At 34.7% G+C, this 20,459-nt stretch overlaps 1 protein-coding gene across 1 annotated transcript in view; it reads right to left on the minus strand.

Moving 5' to 3' along the window:
- The window catches only part of LOC148832729 (vasoactive intestinal polypeptide receptor-like), a 108,063-nt gene that overhangs the window by 14,736 nt on the left and 72,868 nt on the right, over nucleotides 1-20,459 (minus strand). The window contains exons 4-6 of the mRNA XM_088919180.1: nucleotides 14,813-14,916; nucleotides 13,497-13,594; nucleotides 7,469-7,601 (exon numbers count right to left, since the gene is read on the minus strand). Of these exons, the coding sequence (XP_088775306.1) occupies nucleotides 7,469-7,601; nucleotides 13,497-13,594; nucleotides 14,813-14,916 (335 nt within the window). The remainder of the gene's footprint in view (nucleotides 1-7,468; nucleotides 7,602-13,496; nucleotides 13,595-14,812; nucleotides 14,917-20,459) is intronic.

Raw genomic sequence — 20,459 nt, forward strand, 5'->3', positions numbered from 1 at the left:
GCTTTTGCACAGAGCCAGAGACAGGGATTGGATATGCTTCAATCAGATCCAGTATTTCTCTGCTGATGGCACTTAAAATTCCCATCCAGATTGCACTTGGACAAGCATTCTAAAATGGATGAGTATGCATTCAACGTTCACATTATAATACTCAGGATTTTCAAAGCAGTGTTTGGTAAAGACTAATTTAAGAAAACAATTTTCTACTTGCCTTTTGAGCATATGGATGTACTGTATACAGTATGTATGAGACTGGTTCACAAGGTTGATTATAATACTCAATAATGAGTAATATAGTCAGTGTATTTTAACCTTGTTCAGATTTATATATTTTGAGTAACAGAATTGACCAGGTTTTATAGTATTTCACACTGGTTCATGTAAGGTATATTTACTGTTGTATTGGTTTATTTTGTATATTTTATTACTATATTAATAAAATAGTTTAGTGTTGTGACATTACACGAGGGGTGTGTTCAGAGTGGAGGCGGAGCCTTGGATTAAGGGTGATGCATTGCCTTAGCAACCACAGCTGTTCTGGCTAACTAACGACAAGCTGTAGCTGTGGGGGTCCTTTAAGAACACACTGAACACCTCCCGGAGGGACAAGCAGACCCCTGTAAGGGGAGAACCGGAGAACCTTCCACCGACAGTCCTGTAGGGGATTGTGACACGAGCGTAAGGCTGTCATTTTTCCTTAATTTCATTTTCTTTTTCTTTTCGCCTGCCCTGCCATGCATCTCCACCGGGAAAGGTTGAGTCATCTTTTTGTTTTGGCCTTGCGCTCCCTGTTCTTCCAGACCCCATTAAATAGGGTAAGTCCCAGTCTGTATATCTCTGTGCCAGGGGGTTCTTTTTCCCAGACTGGACCCTGATAAATAGTAAGTCCAGTCTGGATGCCGCACAGCAACACACTTTTCTTTCTTTCTTTTTTTTTTCATTTTTTTATTCGGGTTTTGTTAGCCTCACACCCTCACCCTCAGACGGGGCATTGATTCTATGTGTACAAGTTGCCATTGTGCTGAAAGCCTTAAGGTGCTTTCTGGGTTTACTGTCCAAATTTCTAATTATTTCAATAAATTCAAACCATGGAAACACTACAGCTCTGATACTACATGTTCTACATGTTCTGAAGTAAAGAAAATTAAATGTGTATAGTTCCTAATCCTGGTGGTGTGATGGTATGAGGGTCATAGAGCCAAAGCCTTTTGATTATAAATGGTGTGGGGCATTGGAGATTGTACACTGAGCCTCGTCTTCACAGCAGCACTAGGGGTAAAACACATGATCAGCACTAAATCATATCATGGCTCTTTAGCAATTCATTTATTTGCAAATAAAATCCACCAAAATCTATTAATCTTATTTCTCTATAAATGTTTATAACTGCAACAGGAAACTTTATATATATTTACAGTACATTTTTACATTGCTTCACTTTTAGTTTCTTTAGTGTTGCAGGGTTTCAGAGAAAGGATACACAGCTTGTTTGCAATTTTTTATAAATTATTGTTAAAATGTAAATAAACACAAAATATCAACATCAAACACTTGTATTCTCATATATACTGTAGTTATCTGTTATTAATTATGTTGATGAAAAACTACTGGTGCTCTGCTCTGTTTTATTTTGGATAAAGAGTTTTTCCAAGCCATAGGATTTTGGCCATGAGTTACATGTCTGTGTTATTCAGAGCTTGAGATGTTTCATTAACTGTTATGCCAGATTTCTATATTAGAAGTGTTGCAAAACACACTACTGATCTTGACTTAGTGCCTTTTTAAATGCAAGATATAAAGCCAAATCCCATTTTTTTTTGGAAAAGGCTGATGTTTATTTTTGAATTAGATAAAGATAAAGAGAAAAGTGTAACACTATTAATTACTCAATCTAATGTTGTATGTATTTGGTCATTCATGATATTGAATTGTATTTAAATTAAAATGTTTTAATCCTTCTTAATTAGGTAAACCTAAACTATTGTAACTACAGTAAACTACTGCATAATGAAGGCCAAAGGCACAAGAACACAATTACCTAACTGAAAAAAGAATCTTGGTAGATATTTAAACATGGCTTTTATGCCTCTAGTGAAAAAAAAAGATGGAGGAGTCTGCTCTAAGAGATAATAAACACAGTAAGTGGGGCTCAGTTATAACTGCTTCCATGACAAACTGCAGATCTTTCCTTAGCAGTCAGTAGGTTGAGAAATTATATGCTTCATCACTGATCTCTATTTACTGTATTTAACCACTAAATAACATCTGCTTCACTTCAGATGAAACCGTATTTCTTACAAAAGTTGTATTCTAGCTAATGATGATTCCTTTTGGAAAAAAAACAGAACAAAATCAGAAAAATGTAATACAACATTCCTTCAGTATGCCTCAGGGGTACTCCCCTCTCAGTTAGACAGCTACAAGCGAAGCTCTGTGCTGTAAGAATCTGACTGCATTAAAAGAAACGTTCCAGCCCTCACTGCCCCCATTCTTGGCACTAGGGATCTCAGTAATACCAAGTGCTATATACTGTAAATAATGTCAAGATAGGACAGAATGCCAGACTCTGAAAAAGGGAATTTGGAGGCTCTAGACCAAGCACCAACACCTTTTTCTTTGTAGTTAGACTACATTTCTTCTTCTGTGAGAGGCCAATCTTGAGTCATCATTAAACTATGTAAGAATAAGGAATATCTTTCTAAAATCTAGAATATCCCAGAAAACTGGAAACACCCTACTACATCTTAATTGTATTTCCTAAAAAATAAATCCTAAAAGTAAGCAAATAGGTGGCCACTGCATCCCACAGAAAAGCTTTAGAAGACAGCATCTACAGGGGATCTACAAGGGATACAGTAAACTCCTTTCATTTATCCATTATCAGGAAGCTTCTTATTCCTGGTAAGGCTTACAGTAAACCTGAGCCTATCCTAGAACAACTGGGCGCAACACAGGATTTTACCCTGGATGGGACACCAATCTATCATAGTGCATACAAAAACCAAGCAAGAACAAGACACTAATTAACCTACCCAGCATATCTTGCATATCTATGGGACAAACATAGGAAGAGCATGCAAGATACTTTTATAAGGTATCTCAATCTGATAAGGTTGAGAAATGTAGTTCACTCACCAAAGAGTTCTCAAACAGTTGGCAAAAAGAAAGTGATAGCAGTATCCAAACAGTTGGCAAAAAGAAAGTGATAGCAGTATCAAAAACAAAAGTCAAATGAATTAAACTCAACATAAAAGAAAACAAATGTAAATTAAGGAGTTAAAGTATGTAGCTCAAGCAGTGTATGCAGTGGAAGCTTGAACTCACTCCCCCAGTTATGAAACCAGATATGTCAGACCCTAATGTTTACACTAATGCTCTAATAATCAACTCAGCATTTACTTGGTTTGGATACAGGAAGTTCCTCCATAGACAACTCTAAATCCTACAATTTAGAATGACTCTGATAACAATTGATAGTGAACAATTTTACATTTTATTTCAGCATTTTCATTATTTGAGACATTTTCATGTCTCAAAGAAATGGCAGTCATTTCAACTGTACATCCTCATACAATCCATCAATGTATTATGAATACACAAAAGGATTTCATGGACACATGCCAATCATTGTTCAACATCATAAACTGAATAACTGAGAGGAAGAGAAAACATCAGTATCTTCTTAACACTGATTTTTATAAAATTATATAATGTTTTATTTTACACAATTAAAAATTACACAATAATTTAGATACTATAGCACAAAAATGCAGGGGACTGTAAATATAAGAGGAGTAGGGTGGCGTGGTGTGCCGATATCTAATTAAAAAAACATGAAAACACAAAAGTCAAGAGACAGATAGCAAAATGAAAGCTGCAAATTCAATTTTCTCTCATGAAGGCACCTTCTAGAATATAATGCCCTTCAACAAAAGTAACCACTATGTAACAAATTAATATTTATTCCCCTTATTATTAAGTTGAATTAAGATTAATTACCCTGGCAGTTATTGTTTTATATTATGTTTGTCAGGTTACATGATGTCCAGTTGTGTTCTCTGATGCATTGTGTTCTGCTGCCTAAACCAATGAAAAACATTACAAATGTAATAGCCTGCCACCAAAAGAGATCATAATCTAACAGCATGTGTAAAATAAATTGTACTACAGATTAATCTCAAAACCATTTTACCCTGACTTCATTCATCAAAGGGGAATATATCTAGCAGTAATGAAAGCAAGTAGTAATTTAATATATATTATATGAATATGTACAGATGTAGCCATCTAAAATGTACATCAAAACTCAGAATCAGCAAAAAGCACACTGCAGAATACTATAGTTTGGTCCAGCAGGCCACTTTCAGCCCTTCACTGCTCAATACAGATCAATAGGTGACACTTGGGTTGCATTAGATGCATTAGATATTACTGAAACAGTAGCTTCATTAAATATGTTTTTTAGTTTAATAATCGGATTTCTTGAACAAATAACACTTTATTAGTTATATAAAAATAAAATTCTAAGCATACCTACCATTTTAAAATGTAATTTGGCTGCATGTTATTTTTTTTCTGAAAAGGCATTACTATACATGCCTGGATCAGCCTGGAAATTCTCAGAATGTAAGCAATATCATGGAGTGACTATACAATAGTCAAAACAACTGACACTGTTCATATTGCAATTTGCTATTATATTATTGAGGTACTGTATGCACTGCTTTAATATCTTTTTAAAGATTGCTTGCGAAACAGTTTTGTCAATAACTGCATCTATAGTAGATGAGGACAGTATACAACAAAAGCGGTAATAATATATTTGATGTACAGTACGGATATTCACAGAAATATTAAGAAATATATTTAACTAGAATAGTTAAGAAAACAAAAAAATAAACATGCTTATTTTTGTGATCATCACACTATCCAGATCTGAATAAAAAAGTACATTTGTGATATAAACCAAAGAAAGCAGATCACAAGAACAATGTTCTCAAAGCCAAGTGAGGATCAAAATAAATATGAAAAATCTGATTGCTGAAGTGTAAATAATTTTAAATTTCATATACAGTATTTAGTATTAAAGTCATATACAGTATTTAGAAAAAATACACTTTTATTTTACAGAAATCAGCATTGTGTCATCAAATACCAAGTGTTTTACAGTACATATTTCCATGTTTTCATTTAATCTAAAAATACTGTAAGAACATATACTTTCAAAAATAATACTTTGGGCATTTTATGTTATAGGCGTTCTTGTTATCATAAAATAATTTAGAAATCTTGGTGAATCACATTAACTAGGTTAAGAAATTTCTTGCTTTCAAAGAAGATAAAGATGGAATATTGGATGTCATGTTTTCTCATATAAGTCTGAGATAAAGTTGAGGTTTATCTATTTTTTTCAAGGAATAAAAGCAAATTAAGCAAAAAATATTGTCAGAAGTGATGTGAAGGCTAAATAAAAAAAAAAATATAACACAAAGGAGAACAGGGGCATTATTTCAAGTACTGTATATCTCTCTCTTTCTTTTAGAAATACTGTCTGACTTAATGTAACTAGATAACAAAAGCTGCTTCTTAATAGTAAGAACTACAAATTTAGCCGTATTTAATGCGCAAGGTGTCTGTAAATGTACTGCGGTAGGCCCCACGCAGAGTGCAGTGCATCATCACAGCACTGCACTACTCTGTAAAACTGCCATGTGGTGTAGTGAATTCATAAAGTACTGCAGCTGTGTGTGTTTTTCAGATAAATCTGTACACTACTAAATGTTTATTAATGTATCCATTAGTGCTTTACTGTTCTATTCATACAGTATGCATACTAGCAACAATTTCATATAATGATTACATCGTTGAAACAGAATGTTTTTACCACGTTGCTACCACATCTCCAAATGAGATATGTCACAATGCTGCATAATACTAATTGAATTATAAATCTTTACATACAGTATATCAAATTATTAGCAATTGTGTATAAATATTTGTTAAAAAACAACTACTATTTAGATTTTAATTTAAAAAAACATATTGATCTTTAAAACATTGTATTTAAAAGCAAATAAACACGTAATAAACAAAAAAGGCCAGACTAAAATAAAAGTTTTGAGTAGATTTTAATGAGTTTGTCATGTACTGTAAGTTGCATTGTACTCGATACAAGTCTGCGCTATATTAATACTATATTAATATGCACTGCTCAAAACATTTAAATGATTTTCTTGCAAAACAGTGATGTAATTAATTGCATCTATATCTAGGCAGTCTATTAGAATTGCAGTAAAACTAGATGATGTACAGTTTGGTTATCTGTGGACATCCACTGATTTTTAAGTTATTCTTTTAAGAAGGGCACCAGAACTAAAGGTTGCAAAACAGTTCGATTTTCTATTCTTCATCACAGCAGGGATGACGTTCTGTTTCAACATAAACCTCACCTTTCTCTGTTACTCCCAGTGAAAGTGTTCTTTCTACAGTATATTTTATCCTATCACAGCAGGTGGCTCCATTTGACTTGGGAGTCAATTAGTTGCTGTTTAGCCAGTTGCCATGGTCAGCTTCAAACAATAGTCTTGGAGATGTTGTATGCTCATAATGCCAGAGGTTTCTGAAGATTTAGTATGATTTTTTTCCTAAACCTTTTTTCTTACATTGTGTTCTTCGTAGAGCAGGCACCATCCTATTACCCCACAACTTCTTGGTGATGGACACTATCGTCAAAACTAAGGAGCATTATTAAATTGTCTAACTGTAATTAAGATTAAGACAATACTGTAATGGTAGTCTCCATGATCACATGGTACAAACTATTTTCCTTCTGTATTCTTTCTCCAAGACAAAGTGGCAGTGAAGTGGACATTCAGAAGCTTTTCAGAACAGCTTATACAGCAGATGTTATGTGAAACTACCAGTTGACTAAAACTTAAAAGTAACTAAAAATAGGAATATAAAATTATAGAATTGAAAATTCAATATATTTACAGGGTATGAATAAATTTAAACATCAAAACACATTTAGAGAAATATGTCATTTTTTTGACAAACATTTTTGCTTCAGCCAATATGAATAGTATAATTGTTCATGTTTTCAATTATGTAAAAATATTAAAATACATGCTTAAATGTCTTAGTCTCAGTCACATTGTGTCCAAGCTATGAATTCATTCAAAGGCAACTGTATATACGGTAATACACCTTGTCCTAAATAAGAATAATGTGTTTTTGGAAAGATTTGAGGTATATTGGTATCCACAAATAGGTCTGATTACTGTACATGTAACAAGCAACAAATTACTCATTGCTTCAAAAACATTTAAAGGCATCCAAATAAAAAATGATTAAATTGATGATCCTCAGCATTATATAGCTGTAGCTATCATGCTACCAACTGTGAATGAAGCGTTTTATGCCCAGCAGTTCTTTTCTAACAGATTAAAATGTCAAATTACTGACTTACCGAACCAACAGCACAGTGATCAGACTCCCCAGCTTCAAAAAGAATCACATCCTTAATAAACACTGAGATTGTTTTCAGGATGAAGGACATAAAGAGGTGCATATGAATGTAGTTTCTTGTGCAGTGGAGTTTCCTAGAAAAAGACAAAAATACAAGATCCAAATTGGGGTATAGTACTTTGCTCAATGTGCAATAGACATTGGCACCTGATGTCACTAAAACATGGAATACTGTGGAATTCCAGGACCATATTTGGAAAACACTGCTTCTGCACTGTCCTAAGGAATATGGAACCAAATATCACCCAGTTTATTTATCCTGATTGTAAAATGGCATAATTCTAGTGAAATACATGGCACACTTAAAATGTTTTATTTCTAAGTTGTCTTTTGTTTGTCTTTGGTTTTCCATAATGAAATGTTTGAGGATAAAAAACAGACAATATTTAAATATGAATGACTTTCTTTTCACTTCTGTTGTAATTGCTATCTGTTTAAAGTGACAGTTTTTCCTTCTTCATCATTCGTCTTTGTTTATTTGGACCAACTTCTCACTATCTACAATCTGTGCTGCTCTTGGACCCTTTTGGCTCATGACAGTTAGTCCACAAGGACTTTGTTAAAACCAATGTGTGACTCAGTGAGATAAATGGCTTGACGAAGATATATAGAGAATGCTGTAATGAGGTGCATCACAGATTGTGGACAGGTGGGTTATGTGAGTAGCCTCCTTGCCAGGCGCAGTGTTGAAGTGGGCTGCTGAGGAACAGGAGAGGCTTGCTGGATCAGGGCTGACAGGAAGCAACAGGAAACAAGCATTAGCCCTTGGAAGGAGTGGGGCACTGACATAGAAGCAACGCCTTTTCTCATCACAGAAGTGAGGGCAACAGTCTAGATTTTACACAACCTTTAAGAGCTGTAGACATAAGCTGTGTGAGAGCATAAGACAGTGAAAAATCTGCAACATAGATCTGGTGTCCCTGGCTAAACAGGATCAGCTGGTAAAATAGTAAAGAACAACAAAGGAGTCGTGAAGAAAGAGGAGAAAGCAGTAATGAAGAAGGGTGATAGATCAAGCACTTACATCAATACTGCCATCATGTCAGAGGCATGACACCCTATAGGTATGACATACCTCCTGCTCTTCCTATCCTTTCATCACAGCAGGTAAGTGATCTTTTCACTATAATTGTCAAGAGTGTGTACCTCATTCTAAGCTTGTTCTCACACTTTCGACTGATCCACACTTGTCGTCTCTGTAGCAAAAGTAAGAATGTCCAAAAAGAGCTCTTTATATACAGTAGTTATTCTGTTTTGGACACGGGTTCGGACTCCATTCTCTTTTATTAAACCTATCCGCTTTTTTGGTGTGTGCATTTCCTATTCCCCTCTCTACTTCTCTTATTAAGAACATACAAAAATATACAAATGAGAGGAGAGTTATTGGTCCATGAAATTCATTTAGCAGTTTATAACTGATTGATCTGAGGATCTTATTCAGTTGCTTCTATACAGTATTATATATACTATACAATATTAATATGAGGGTTACAAGTGCCCTTTCCTTTGCTGGCTATGTCATATTGGAGTTAAAAAAGGGAATCCTTTCTGAACTGAGTATGCCATTCCTGTCTTTTGTCCGTTGTCTTCAGTTGGTTTCTTTACAGGTCTGGTTGCTCGGCACTGTTTCCATTTTACAAAACCGAGAGAGTTTTTATTTTCTATATGTTTTGCTTTAAGGATCTTACTCTTCCTTCCATATTGTTTGAATGGCTCTTGGAGCTTTTGCAATCCTTTTTTTTCCTATCTGATGTTTCTTTCAGGTTTAAACAGAAAACAGCTACAAGGACAAGGGAAAGGGAGCAGCAGGCTTATGCAGGTTGAGCTGCACTGCAGTTCCCAACAAAGCCTTTCCAAATAACTTTTTTCTACTTCTGAGTTTGCAGTTGCTCAGGGTTGCCTGCCAACAAAGAAAATGACATTTTGCAGGTGGAATATTGCCAGAACTGTGACACTATAAAAAAATCAAATAAATATATTTCTCAGCTTAAATTTCACCTTGCGGAATTGGAGGATAGGGGTTTGTGATCTAATTGCATCATGGAAGCCTGCCAAGGAAGACAGTCTTATTGCATTTTTACAAAACAATTCTAACAATACGGCAATCTTTGCTGGGTACAGTACGTAGGAGTCTGTGCACAATTCGGGTGTACAGAGCAACAAAACTCATAACTTTCTTTTTACACTACTAATGTAGCATGACGAGCCTTCAATACTGTTTTTCAATGATCATTAAACTCTTACTGTGCAATACATTTTTGTAGTGTGGCGTAATCCCTACTCTAGCCAAAATGAAGATCACGCTGAGTGGCCAATCCATAGTGGAAGATATGTAATGGCCTGGGAATGCATCACTGTCTCTGGAATTGGCTCACTTGCCTTTAGTGATAATGTAACTCATGACAGAAAAAGCAGAATAAATCAGAATAAATTCTGAAGCTTACTGAAATATCTTGCCTGCTTTTGTGGAAGAAAATGCTTCCATACAATTTTGTCAGCTCTTCATCGTGCAGCATAGCAATCACCCAAAACATATGGCCAATGTAATTAACCAGTTTATCAGGAGAAAACGCCCGAAATATCTTAGATTGATCAAGTACTGTATGTCTCCAGATTTAAATCCAATTGAGCATGTACAGGTATAATACATAGTGAAGAAACAACTGAAGTCAGTACACCCCATGAATAAGCAAGAAATCAAACTGGCTGTAGCAGAGCATCTCAAATAACAACATAAAGTACAACTGTCATGGAAATATAACTATCAAGGAAGCCACAAGAGAGAGTTCTCACCTGAGTAAGGTCTTTATTTCAATATTGCAATATTGGGAGCCCTGCTGCCACTTCGCAAAGTGCAACCAGAGACTCAATTTGTTACAAGCAGTACAGGGTTTTTATAAGACGTTGTGCTGTAAAAAAGTTCAGCACTTGGTCCCTTCTAAAACTTCCCCTTTCTCTAAGAGAAAACAGATTACATCATAGAGCGAGAGAAGAAAAACTAGATTTGTTATTCAAAGCTTATCAGTTACTTTCAGCTAATTCTAATGACCCAGACAGCATATATTGTTTTGGTACATTGTCTTCTAAACTAACCTAAACAGTGTACTTTGTTGACAAACTGTTTTCTAAAATTCTGCACGTACTGTAGCACAGCAGTTACATCCTTGAAATATATTATCTAAAAGCACCAATATATTTTTTTCAAAGCTCTCTACATTTTTAAGAATCAATTTACTTATTAGATTTCCACTTCAACAACAACAAACTTTTTGTAGTTATTTGAGATATGGATTGCTAACTGCAAGGATGTATTGACTCAATGACTGGAATGCTACTGGAGGAAAAGACTGATGTAATCGGTCCAAATTGTGATTCTACATTCCACAGGATTAATTTAGGGTATATTAGTAGCCAGGTGTGCTTAGACAGGAGGTCACAGGGAGAATGTGGCAGAACTGTAGTGAACATAGATAGCACAGAAATAATTAAATAACTCCTGTGTTATTCCATCAGCAGATCAGCAGGCAGTCCCAGTATTTACGAAGGTTTACAACATTTAGAAGGAAGACTAGCAAGGGTTTAATTTGCTTTTTGGATTAGTTTTATTAGTGATAGAAGGATCCAGAGGGGCATTTAACTCATTTGCTAAGAGTGTATTTCTTACATTTTGTTTTAAACCTCTAAGAGTCTCCAAGGGTAAGTTGATTAGTGTAGTTTTGTTGGAATCTGGGTGTAAAAGGGCTAAGCTAAGTAATGTACCAGAAGGTCTCCGAGAAGACAAGCAATCTGGATCTTCCAAAGAAGGGAAGCCTGACTGTTAAGGGCAAAGTCAGGTTATGTGTTTTAGGGATATTGACATGTATTTTTGTAATGGAGAGTTCTTTTTGGAGCCTTAAATGTGAGCACCACTGTTCCATCTTCTCCTGGCATTCTTCTGAAGATTGCGACAACAGGAAAAGGAGCAGGAGTGACTGTGCAAATGGAACCTCTGAAGAGGCTGCTCTGTGGACGATGGTTCCCAATCATCTCTGTCAAGTATTCATTTAGGGTGCCAACCTACTCATTTGTTTGAAAATAAGATTGTTTTTTGGCTGTGTGTTATTCACATGTCTTAAAATGTGAGGTGTGACTGCAATGCTGAGCCCTCAAAGGCTCCTACTCCAGCAGGCAGGACTTTGTTTTTGGGGAGGCAAACTAAAGCCAGAAAACCTATTTTATGAGGTTTAGTGGAGATTGAAAACCTCTTAAATCACATTTGTTTCTATTCATTTATATGGTTAAATTGTTTTGCCTGTTTGATTTGTGTCATGGGCAACACAATGGATGCCTCTCAGTGCTGGGGGCGCAAGTTCAATGCCTAGGGTGCATTACAGATAGGGTGCTATCTGTAATGCATTTGATGTTCTCCTCATGTTCACATGGGATTCTTCCAGGGCTTCAGTTTCCTCACACATTGCAAAGACATACTGGTAGGTTAATTGGCATCTGTGAAAATTGTTCCTAATGTGATTGTGTGCGTGTTTGTATCAATGTGTACCCTATGATGAATTGGCATCATGACCAGGGTGTATCCAGTCATGCTCTGCTTGCTTGTTCCACGCAACTCTCTACTGGAGGTTGGAAAATGGACGTATGAATCATGGATCGTGAACATCATTTCCTATGTTCATGAGCCTTTTTTATTGTAGTTTGTTGTTGGTTTTGTTCTATTTATAACAATTGGTTAAAACTAATTAATTTATTCTGCTATGACTGCATGCAAATAATGTATACTTATTTTCTCCACTAATTTGTCACTGTTTATTTCATTCTAAACAGGTGATAAGGGATATGTAAACTAATAAAATATTTGTAACATTTTTTTTCTGTTTTTTAGTTTCTTACCAGGTAAGTCAATTGAAAACAAATTTTCATTTAGAATGATCCCCTGGAGGCCCATTTATACAGCATAATATTTATTGGAGCGGTGTTGGAATTCGGGCCCACAACTCCCTGTCCAGAGCTTTAACTATTATTCCACAGTGCTATATTTTATAATACCTTACTCCCGTTAATCAGTTAATGTTACAGACAATACAGACTGTCACTGTCACCATAGCTTTAAGACAGTTGTTGAACTCTCATTATAGGTTTTCTACAGCAACATCAAACTGCTCTTTTGAACACAAAATGTGTTATTTCATCTCCATATATATTTTATGTGAGCCTTCTTATGATGGGCTTTAAAGTAGGAAAGGAAAACTGAAAGTCTGAAAAATACTAGAGCCTAATCCATGCTTATAACTGCATTTGCAAGGATAGAACGAAAATGCATAACTGAAATTCAGCAGATAATTTTAGAAGATTTTCTAAAATACAAAACTAATAGTAATGTAGTTTATTTAATCACAACACAAGACTTGCATATGGGTAAACATATGGTATGGTAATGCATGGGTGTCAAATGGCCTAATTTTTTTTTGCAGCAATTTGTAATCATGTTTTTTTCTTCAGCAGTTTATGCTGTCTATAAAAATATCATATAGATAACAAAGTGTTTTAAGCCTATGGATTATGCTTAATCCCCTTGTTCTGTACTGGAAAATAATTTATTTAAAATTATATTTGCACAGTAGCATTAACAGGTAATGAACAATTCAAAATTTACTTTGTTTTCATTCACTGATAATTTTACAGTCTACATAAGGAAACAAGGAAAATCTGAGGTGTTCAAATGCTGATTTACAGTATTTGTTCCTTTATTTAATTTTTTTATATTTATACAAGTTATATTTCAGGTAGCAGGTTTATTATTTTAGTCATGTCAAAAAACCCACATAATAACATGGGGTTTTGATTAAGGATCACAGCTGCTAGGTCATTAAAAGTTAGTTGATAAACATTCTCTGAACAAGATATTTTAAATTCTAACATTCCTATCTCAATAAGAAATGAAAGTCTTGTAAACTATTTTTCAAATTGAGCCTTACCTAAATACACACAATATGATTGTGGCAGCACTGAGGGATATTAAAGACACACTGTAACCAATAGTGTAGCCAATCTTCACACTTCCAAAAAAGGTGGTCTGAAAAACAAGAAAAACAAGAATAGTTTTTTTCACTTTTGTCAATGTTAAAAAACAATTGTTTTATATAATTTACATCTCAAATACTGCACCTATATACAAACTATGTGTGTGCTGTCTGGTGAGAACATTTTCAAAATATTTTACATTCTGCTAAGAAAGCAACAAAAGTAGATTGTGAAAAGCTGGTGAAAAGGAAGAGTAGTGTTCTCTTTGTACAATAAATGAAAAAAGGTCTGTTTCCTTGGCATTAAATAAACTTTTCAAAATATTTTCTTTTTCTACTAAACAAAAGAGATGGTAGGATGTGAAGCAAGGTAAGTAATAAATAGCAGTGAAAAGCACATTGTGTACTGTACACCACCCCTTTCACCTGTGGTAACAGGAACTTTTCAGCTGCAGGAAATCTAGATTATATTCATAATATGGTATATGACCCCAAACTAAAGCTGAGCTGCAACATCCAATAATATTTAGATGGTATCCAGCCACACAACATAAAATTCCTTTTAAATACTCCTACTAACACATTCCCATCTGAGTCCCCCACCTGCATGTTAATCAGGAACGCTATGTGAGTTCTACGTGAGAGCAAAAACTGGAAAAAGCTTTTACCGCCTTTTAAAAGAGGTTCATTGTTCAGTGAATTGCAACATGAACTATATGAATAATATTTATTTTACAAGAGAAGCTAAACACATTTGTCACAGATTATTTATTTTAGTTAAAATTTTCAGTGCTTATCTTTCATTATGTGACAACTGGAATAATATTTAAACTAAGAATGTTGGGAAAAATGATTAATTTAGATGCAAAATGAACTTGCTTTGATAGTTTAACAAAGAGGAGAGCCAATTGGTAATCACAGCACACACCTCCTTGTGACAGTTGTCCTGCTGTGTACAGGAAAATGCTTTGGTCAGAATTTAGAAGCTTCTTGAATAAAAAAGCTGAAAAGCATCTGTAAAGCTTTGTCTTAATAAAATATGTAATTTCTTTCATCTTTTTATCTGGATCCTGACATTTCTTCATTTAAGAAAGAAAAAATCAATTTTAAGAAACTATATTTTCCAATAGCTGAACAAAAGTTGTAAAACCCATACAAAATAAGTAATAAATAAATTTCTACATAGCTACAAATAAAAGGAGTGAATGAATATATTATTAATATAGACATACACAATAAAATGTTGAACCATAATTTGGAGTTTTACAAACCTCTTCCAAAGCGGTGCTGTTAGCATCATACCTACAAGCCACAACATAGGAGACAGGGTTCATATCTGTCCAGCCTTCTGAAGTACAGGTTCTTGTCACATTACCTGAGTAAATAATAAAAACATAACCAATAACAATTAATAACAGATCCCTATTTTTAAGTTACATAAGTTATATAATCCAGTTGCCAATGCCTCATAAATAAAACAAATGTAAAATATAACTAACATTACAGTTAACCCGCATGTAGTTGTAAGATTAAGGAGCTACAATTATTACAATGTTTTGTTCTATGAGCACACTTAAATTGAGTTAATGCCAGTGATTTTATGGTAAATTATACAAAACATCAATAAATAGCCAATAAAAGCAAAGGAAAAACTTAACAAAGCCTTAGGGCAAAATGACTTGTGTAGATTTACTCTAAACTTTCACAATGGTAGTTTCAACAAAACAAAATCTCAGTGTTGCTCTAATTTAAACTCAATATGATATCCTAAAATACTTTCCATCTTAAAGACTTACATCTTGACCATTTTCTATAAGGTTTTTGCAATACATACTGTATATTGACTAATCCTAATTATAAAATTAGAACTTTATGGTCAATCCCTGAGACAGAAACCCTTTAGAGTATGAAATTGATGTGACATGCCCACCTTCCCATACAAGTCCCTCTTTTATCCTACCAAAGGCACCATGAACATTTTTCCCAGCTTTGTTTAGTCTCATTGGAAGACAAATTTTTATTCCAAAATGACAGGAGGATACTCTGGGCAAGATGTGGCTTAGGTGCTCCTTATTAATCAATTTTTAAAACTTTTTAAAATGGATTACATAAACATTCCTTATGTAGTTTTGTATGTTAGCTTTCTGTGAAGTGGTGTCTTACAGAAAAGTGGCACTAACCTACAGATGCAGCCATTCAAAATGAGTGGGGTATTTCGCGGTATACCCCGGTGGGCATGTCGCGGTATCACGCAGTATCACGGGATAATCGCGTCATTTGACGTCATGCCGGAAATTATCTGGCATCACCTTGTAAAACCACCAGGAGGAGCCAATAAAGCTTAACCTCTCATGTACAGCATTTGAGCTTTTAAATTTAAACTGTGTCTTACAGTATGTTAATCATCAGTCATTAAAATGTTGGTATATTTTATGAAAGCAAGATTGCTCAGTTGGACAAAAGTACACAACCTACCTTTATCAGAAATATTTATGCATCAAAGCCTTTACCGAAGATATTACTAATAGTATTAATAATGAATGACTTTGGACAAGCTGTATACTCAAAGTATCATTTCTTTAGCACATTTGTACAAGCACTTGGAATCTGTCCAAGCCCTACTTTGTCAGGCATTTTCTTTTACTTCAACGGACATAAAAACCCCCTTGCTTTTAACAGGGCGTTTCATAATTTCTAACTACGAAAATTATTTAAAATGCGACACTTATCATTCAACTAGAGCTCAAAATATCACAAGGATCCTCAAGAGCACAGCAAAGACTGTATTAAAAGATACTTGTATCAGATACATGAGAATCCAGGCTTTTTTATCAACGCTTTCTTTTCCGTATACCAGATATTATGGAACCACTTCAGAAGGGTGTCAGCCAGTCAGATTCCAGGAATCGGTACTTTAAAGGAAAAATACACACCGGTATTCCATTTCTCCCTAAACATTTTAAGCATCGAAGTATTTAACTAACATGTGAAATAGCGTGTGAAAAAGTGGTAGTTTTAAGCTTTTCTGCTAATATAATATGGAATCGCGTATCTAAAGAAATTAATAACGATATGATTATATTCGTGTACTGCGACAGGGCTGTGTAGGGCTGTTTTGCCTCTCTTTTCATGCGACTTCCCTTGTAGCCCACTGGTCTATGTGCCTGATTACCAACTCACAGGTTGTGTGTTCAAATCCAGCTGGTGCTGTGACTTTTCTTTTAAGAAACATTTCTTCGAAAAAATAGAATAGCAATCTTATGGACAATCAATTGACTTTTATATTTCAAAATATCACAACATGATCGAATCTAAGTCATTTTTGATAACAATGAATAGTCACCTTCTTCCCTTCTGACAACGGTCCCTGCTTCTGCTTCCTGCTTATATTGTGTGTGTGTGTGGGGGGGGATCCCTTCAGATCTCCCTTCAGATTTAAAAGGTTATTAATCATATCTTCACTGTCGCATCTTACCAGTGCAGCTGATCTTTTGCTGCCTGGGTGGGTCAACTATCACAAAGCTTTAGAGAACCTAACATTTCTATTATCAACAAATTGAAAATTTGTAATAGAGTAAATTTTTATAGAGGATTTCGCAATCACGCATTTGTTTCCAATCATGCAAAGTACAGTAATTTTTGAGAATCGATGCACCATGCCTTTCACATGCTCATAAAAGAGATTGATTTAAGAACATAAACATATTACCGTATGCAAACTGTACTGTATACAGTATGTATATGTATATTTAATATCTTAACTGTGCCCGTTTAAGTATTGAATATTTATATAGAATTTTACCACTGAAGGGAAATCTTAGTAGCTGAGCATAAAAAGAATAGGAGCATACTGTAACGCGTGTGAAGGCCATAAACGATATTAATTTTGGAACATAAACATACAGTATATGGCTAGTATTCCATTTCTCCCTAAACATTTTAAGCATCGAAGTCTTTAACTAACGAGATACCGGAGTCAACAAGCATACTTTTAGAATTTGATTAAAAGGGAATATAATATGGAATCGCGTATCTAAAGAAATTAATAACGATATAATTATATTCATGTACCGCAACACAAGAATAGTACACGCTGTACATTGTCTGTTGATAATGTTTCTGTAGTGCTTTTTCAGCACTCTGCACGTGACCTTGCCGGTGTCGCTGTGGGTTAGGTTCCTGACTTCCATGTCACATGGTCTGTGATCAAAACCCACTGGAACCCTGACTTTTTTTAACTAACATTTCTTTGAAAAAATGAAACGTTTCCCTTGGTCAGAGATTAAATAAAACCTCACTCGCACCAAAGAAATTTATATTTCTAAATATCACAACATGATCGAATTTAAGTCATTTTAATAACAATGAATAGTCACCTATGCGTTACAAAATAAACATTTATATTGATTTGAATCGCGTTTTGATTTAAATCGTAAACGCGTGTTTAAATATATGTGTTTTTTGATTCACAATCAGACAAATGCAACATAAATTGATATCTTTGTCTTCTAAGTATCTTAATAAACTTTCAGCATAGCTTTCTCCCCATTTAGATTTATTTTTCTTGGGATCTTGGGATCAAACGTGGAAAGATTAGATTGTAATCGTTTTTATTTTTTAAATACATTTTATAAAAGTGTAATCTATGCTAAAAAGTTGTACACCACCTGCTATACAGATACATATTGTAATACTTTCGGGTTCAGATAGGACAGACCCGAGAACTCAGACTTGCGGAGTTAAAGCAAGTTAAAGCCTTGATTTTATATATCACCTTTAAAAGTGGACTCTCAAAGCAAAGTAAATACCCAACACTGATTGTCATGCTAAAAAAGCACCTTGAATTGAATTGAATTGAGGAAGAGAGGGGGGAGGGCGAGCGAGAGAGCCAGGACAGACAGGCAAATAAGATACACTCCCCAGACATTCACAACAGCGACATATCATAAAACGTTTGCACATATAGTTAAGTTATTACTTGGTTTTCAAAGTGCAATGAAATACAATATTGTTGTTGTTGCTGTTATTGTTGTTTTTATACTGTAAAGCGTTTTGAGAAGCCACCTTTAAAGGCGATATATAAAAGCGCTGATTCTTATGGAATGTGTTCCGCCGGGGATTAAAAAAAATATTTTTTTTAATCGCGTATCTAAGGAAAATAGCAGTATAACTTTGTTCATGCACAATCAGTGGCATGTTACATTATTAATTTGGGTGTCTCCTCTTGCCAGAAAGCTCTAAATTGCATTTTGAGTGCGGTTTTTGACTTTTTCTAAATTGCAACCCATAAATAAAGTTGATACAGTTTAGACTTATTTTAAACTGTATTACAGCAGCACATTGGACAATGCAACGTAAATTGCAAAAATGCACTTGGAATCTGTCCAAGCCCTACTTTGTCAGGCATTTTCTTTTACTGCAACGGACATAAAAACTCTCTTGCTTTTAACAGAGCGTTTCATAATTTCTAACTATGAAAATTATTTAAACTGCGACACTTATCATTCATTTCATTCCATTCCATTATCAGTCTTCAATTTCTCCCTAAACATTTTAAGCATGAAAGTTTTATGAAACGGTACCCAAATATGCGATTGCTGTATAGAATGAATTTTAATTTAAAAAAATTATTTAACACGAAAATTAAGCTGGAAATCTCGCCCCCTTCTACTTTGAAAATACCTGTGAAACTGGTTTAATTCGTCACAGCCAGCACTCCCGCAGAGAGGGGGGTTGTAGTCGTTAATGTCTTAGCCGGAACATATCATTATATCTCATTTTGTATTTCTGTAAAAAAATCGTTTGCCCAGCCACTATTGCTGTTATTGTTTTTATCCTGTAAAGCGCTTTGAGGAGCACAGCTTTCTCACCACTTAGATTACTTTTTGAAACCATCCTTACACAAAGCAGAAACTTCTTGTATTTTCCGATGACATACAAGTGGAAAGATTACAGATTTTAATCGTCTTTTTTCTGAACCAGGGAAAATCTGATCATGTTTCTCTATAACAATAATAAAAAACTTTATTTTACATATCACCTTTAAAAGTGGCATCTCAAAACAATACAGTAGATATAAACCACAGATTACAAAGTAAATACCCAGATAAACGCAAACGCGTTTTTAATAAAATGCTTTTATTCATTCAGCAGAGAGAGAGCGTAAAACCTGGGCGTAACAGCTGTTCCTTTTTCTGATCACTCGCTCTCTGGATAAACGTCTCACCTGTCCTGTTCTTTGTTTTCCTAATTTGCCGATTATGCTTTCTGCGATCCACTCCTGCCCTCACACCTAAAGAAGACTATTTTAAATTTCTTTGCGCGGTCCATTGTGCAATTAACCCTTGTATGTGCTGTCCTTAAGGGGATATCACATAAAGGTGATATGTAAAATAATGTTTTTTATTATTGTTATAGAGAAACATGATCAGATTTTCCCCGGTTCAGAAAAAAAGATCTAAAGTATACTAGTTAAGAAAAATAAATCTAAACGCGGAGAAAGCTAAAAGTTTATTAAGATACTTAGAAGACAAAGATATCAATTTATGTTATATAACATAAATTGATATCTTTGTCTTCTAAGTATCTTAATGGGGCATGTTTCTCTATAACAATAATAAAAAAACATTATTTTACATATCACCTTTATGTGATATCACCTTAAGGACAGCACAGCTCTGACCAAGGGAAACGTTTCATTTTTTCAAAGAAATGTTAGTTAAAAAAAGCCATGGTTCCAGTGGGATTCAATCACAGACCACATGACATGGGAGTCAGGAACCTAACCCACAGCGCCACCGGCAAGGTCACATACAGAATGCTGAAAAAGCACTACAGAAACATTATCAACAGACAATGTACTGTCACGATCGTTACTCCTCCTCTTAAGGGCGCTCCAGCCCTTCCTCGTTCTGTCTC

Source organism: Atractosteus spatula, chromosome 6 (genome assembly GCF_055471065.1).
Source record: "Atractosteus spatula isolate fAtrSpa1 chromosome 6, fAtrSpa1.hap1, whole genome shotgun sequence".
NCBI classification, from domain to species: domain Eukaryota; kingdom Metazoa; phylum Chordata; class Actinopteri; order Semionotiformes; family Lepisosteidae; genus Atractosteus; species Atractosteus spatula.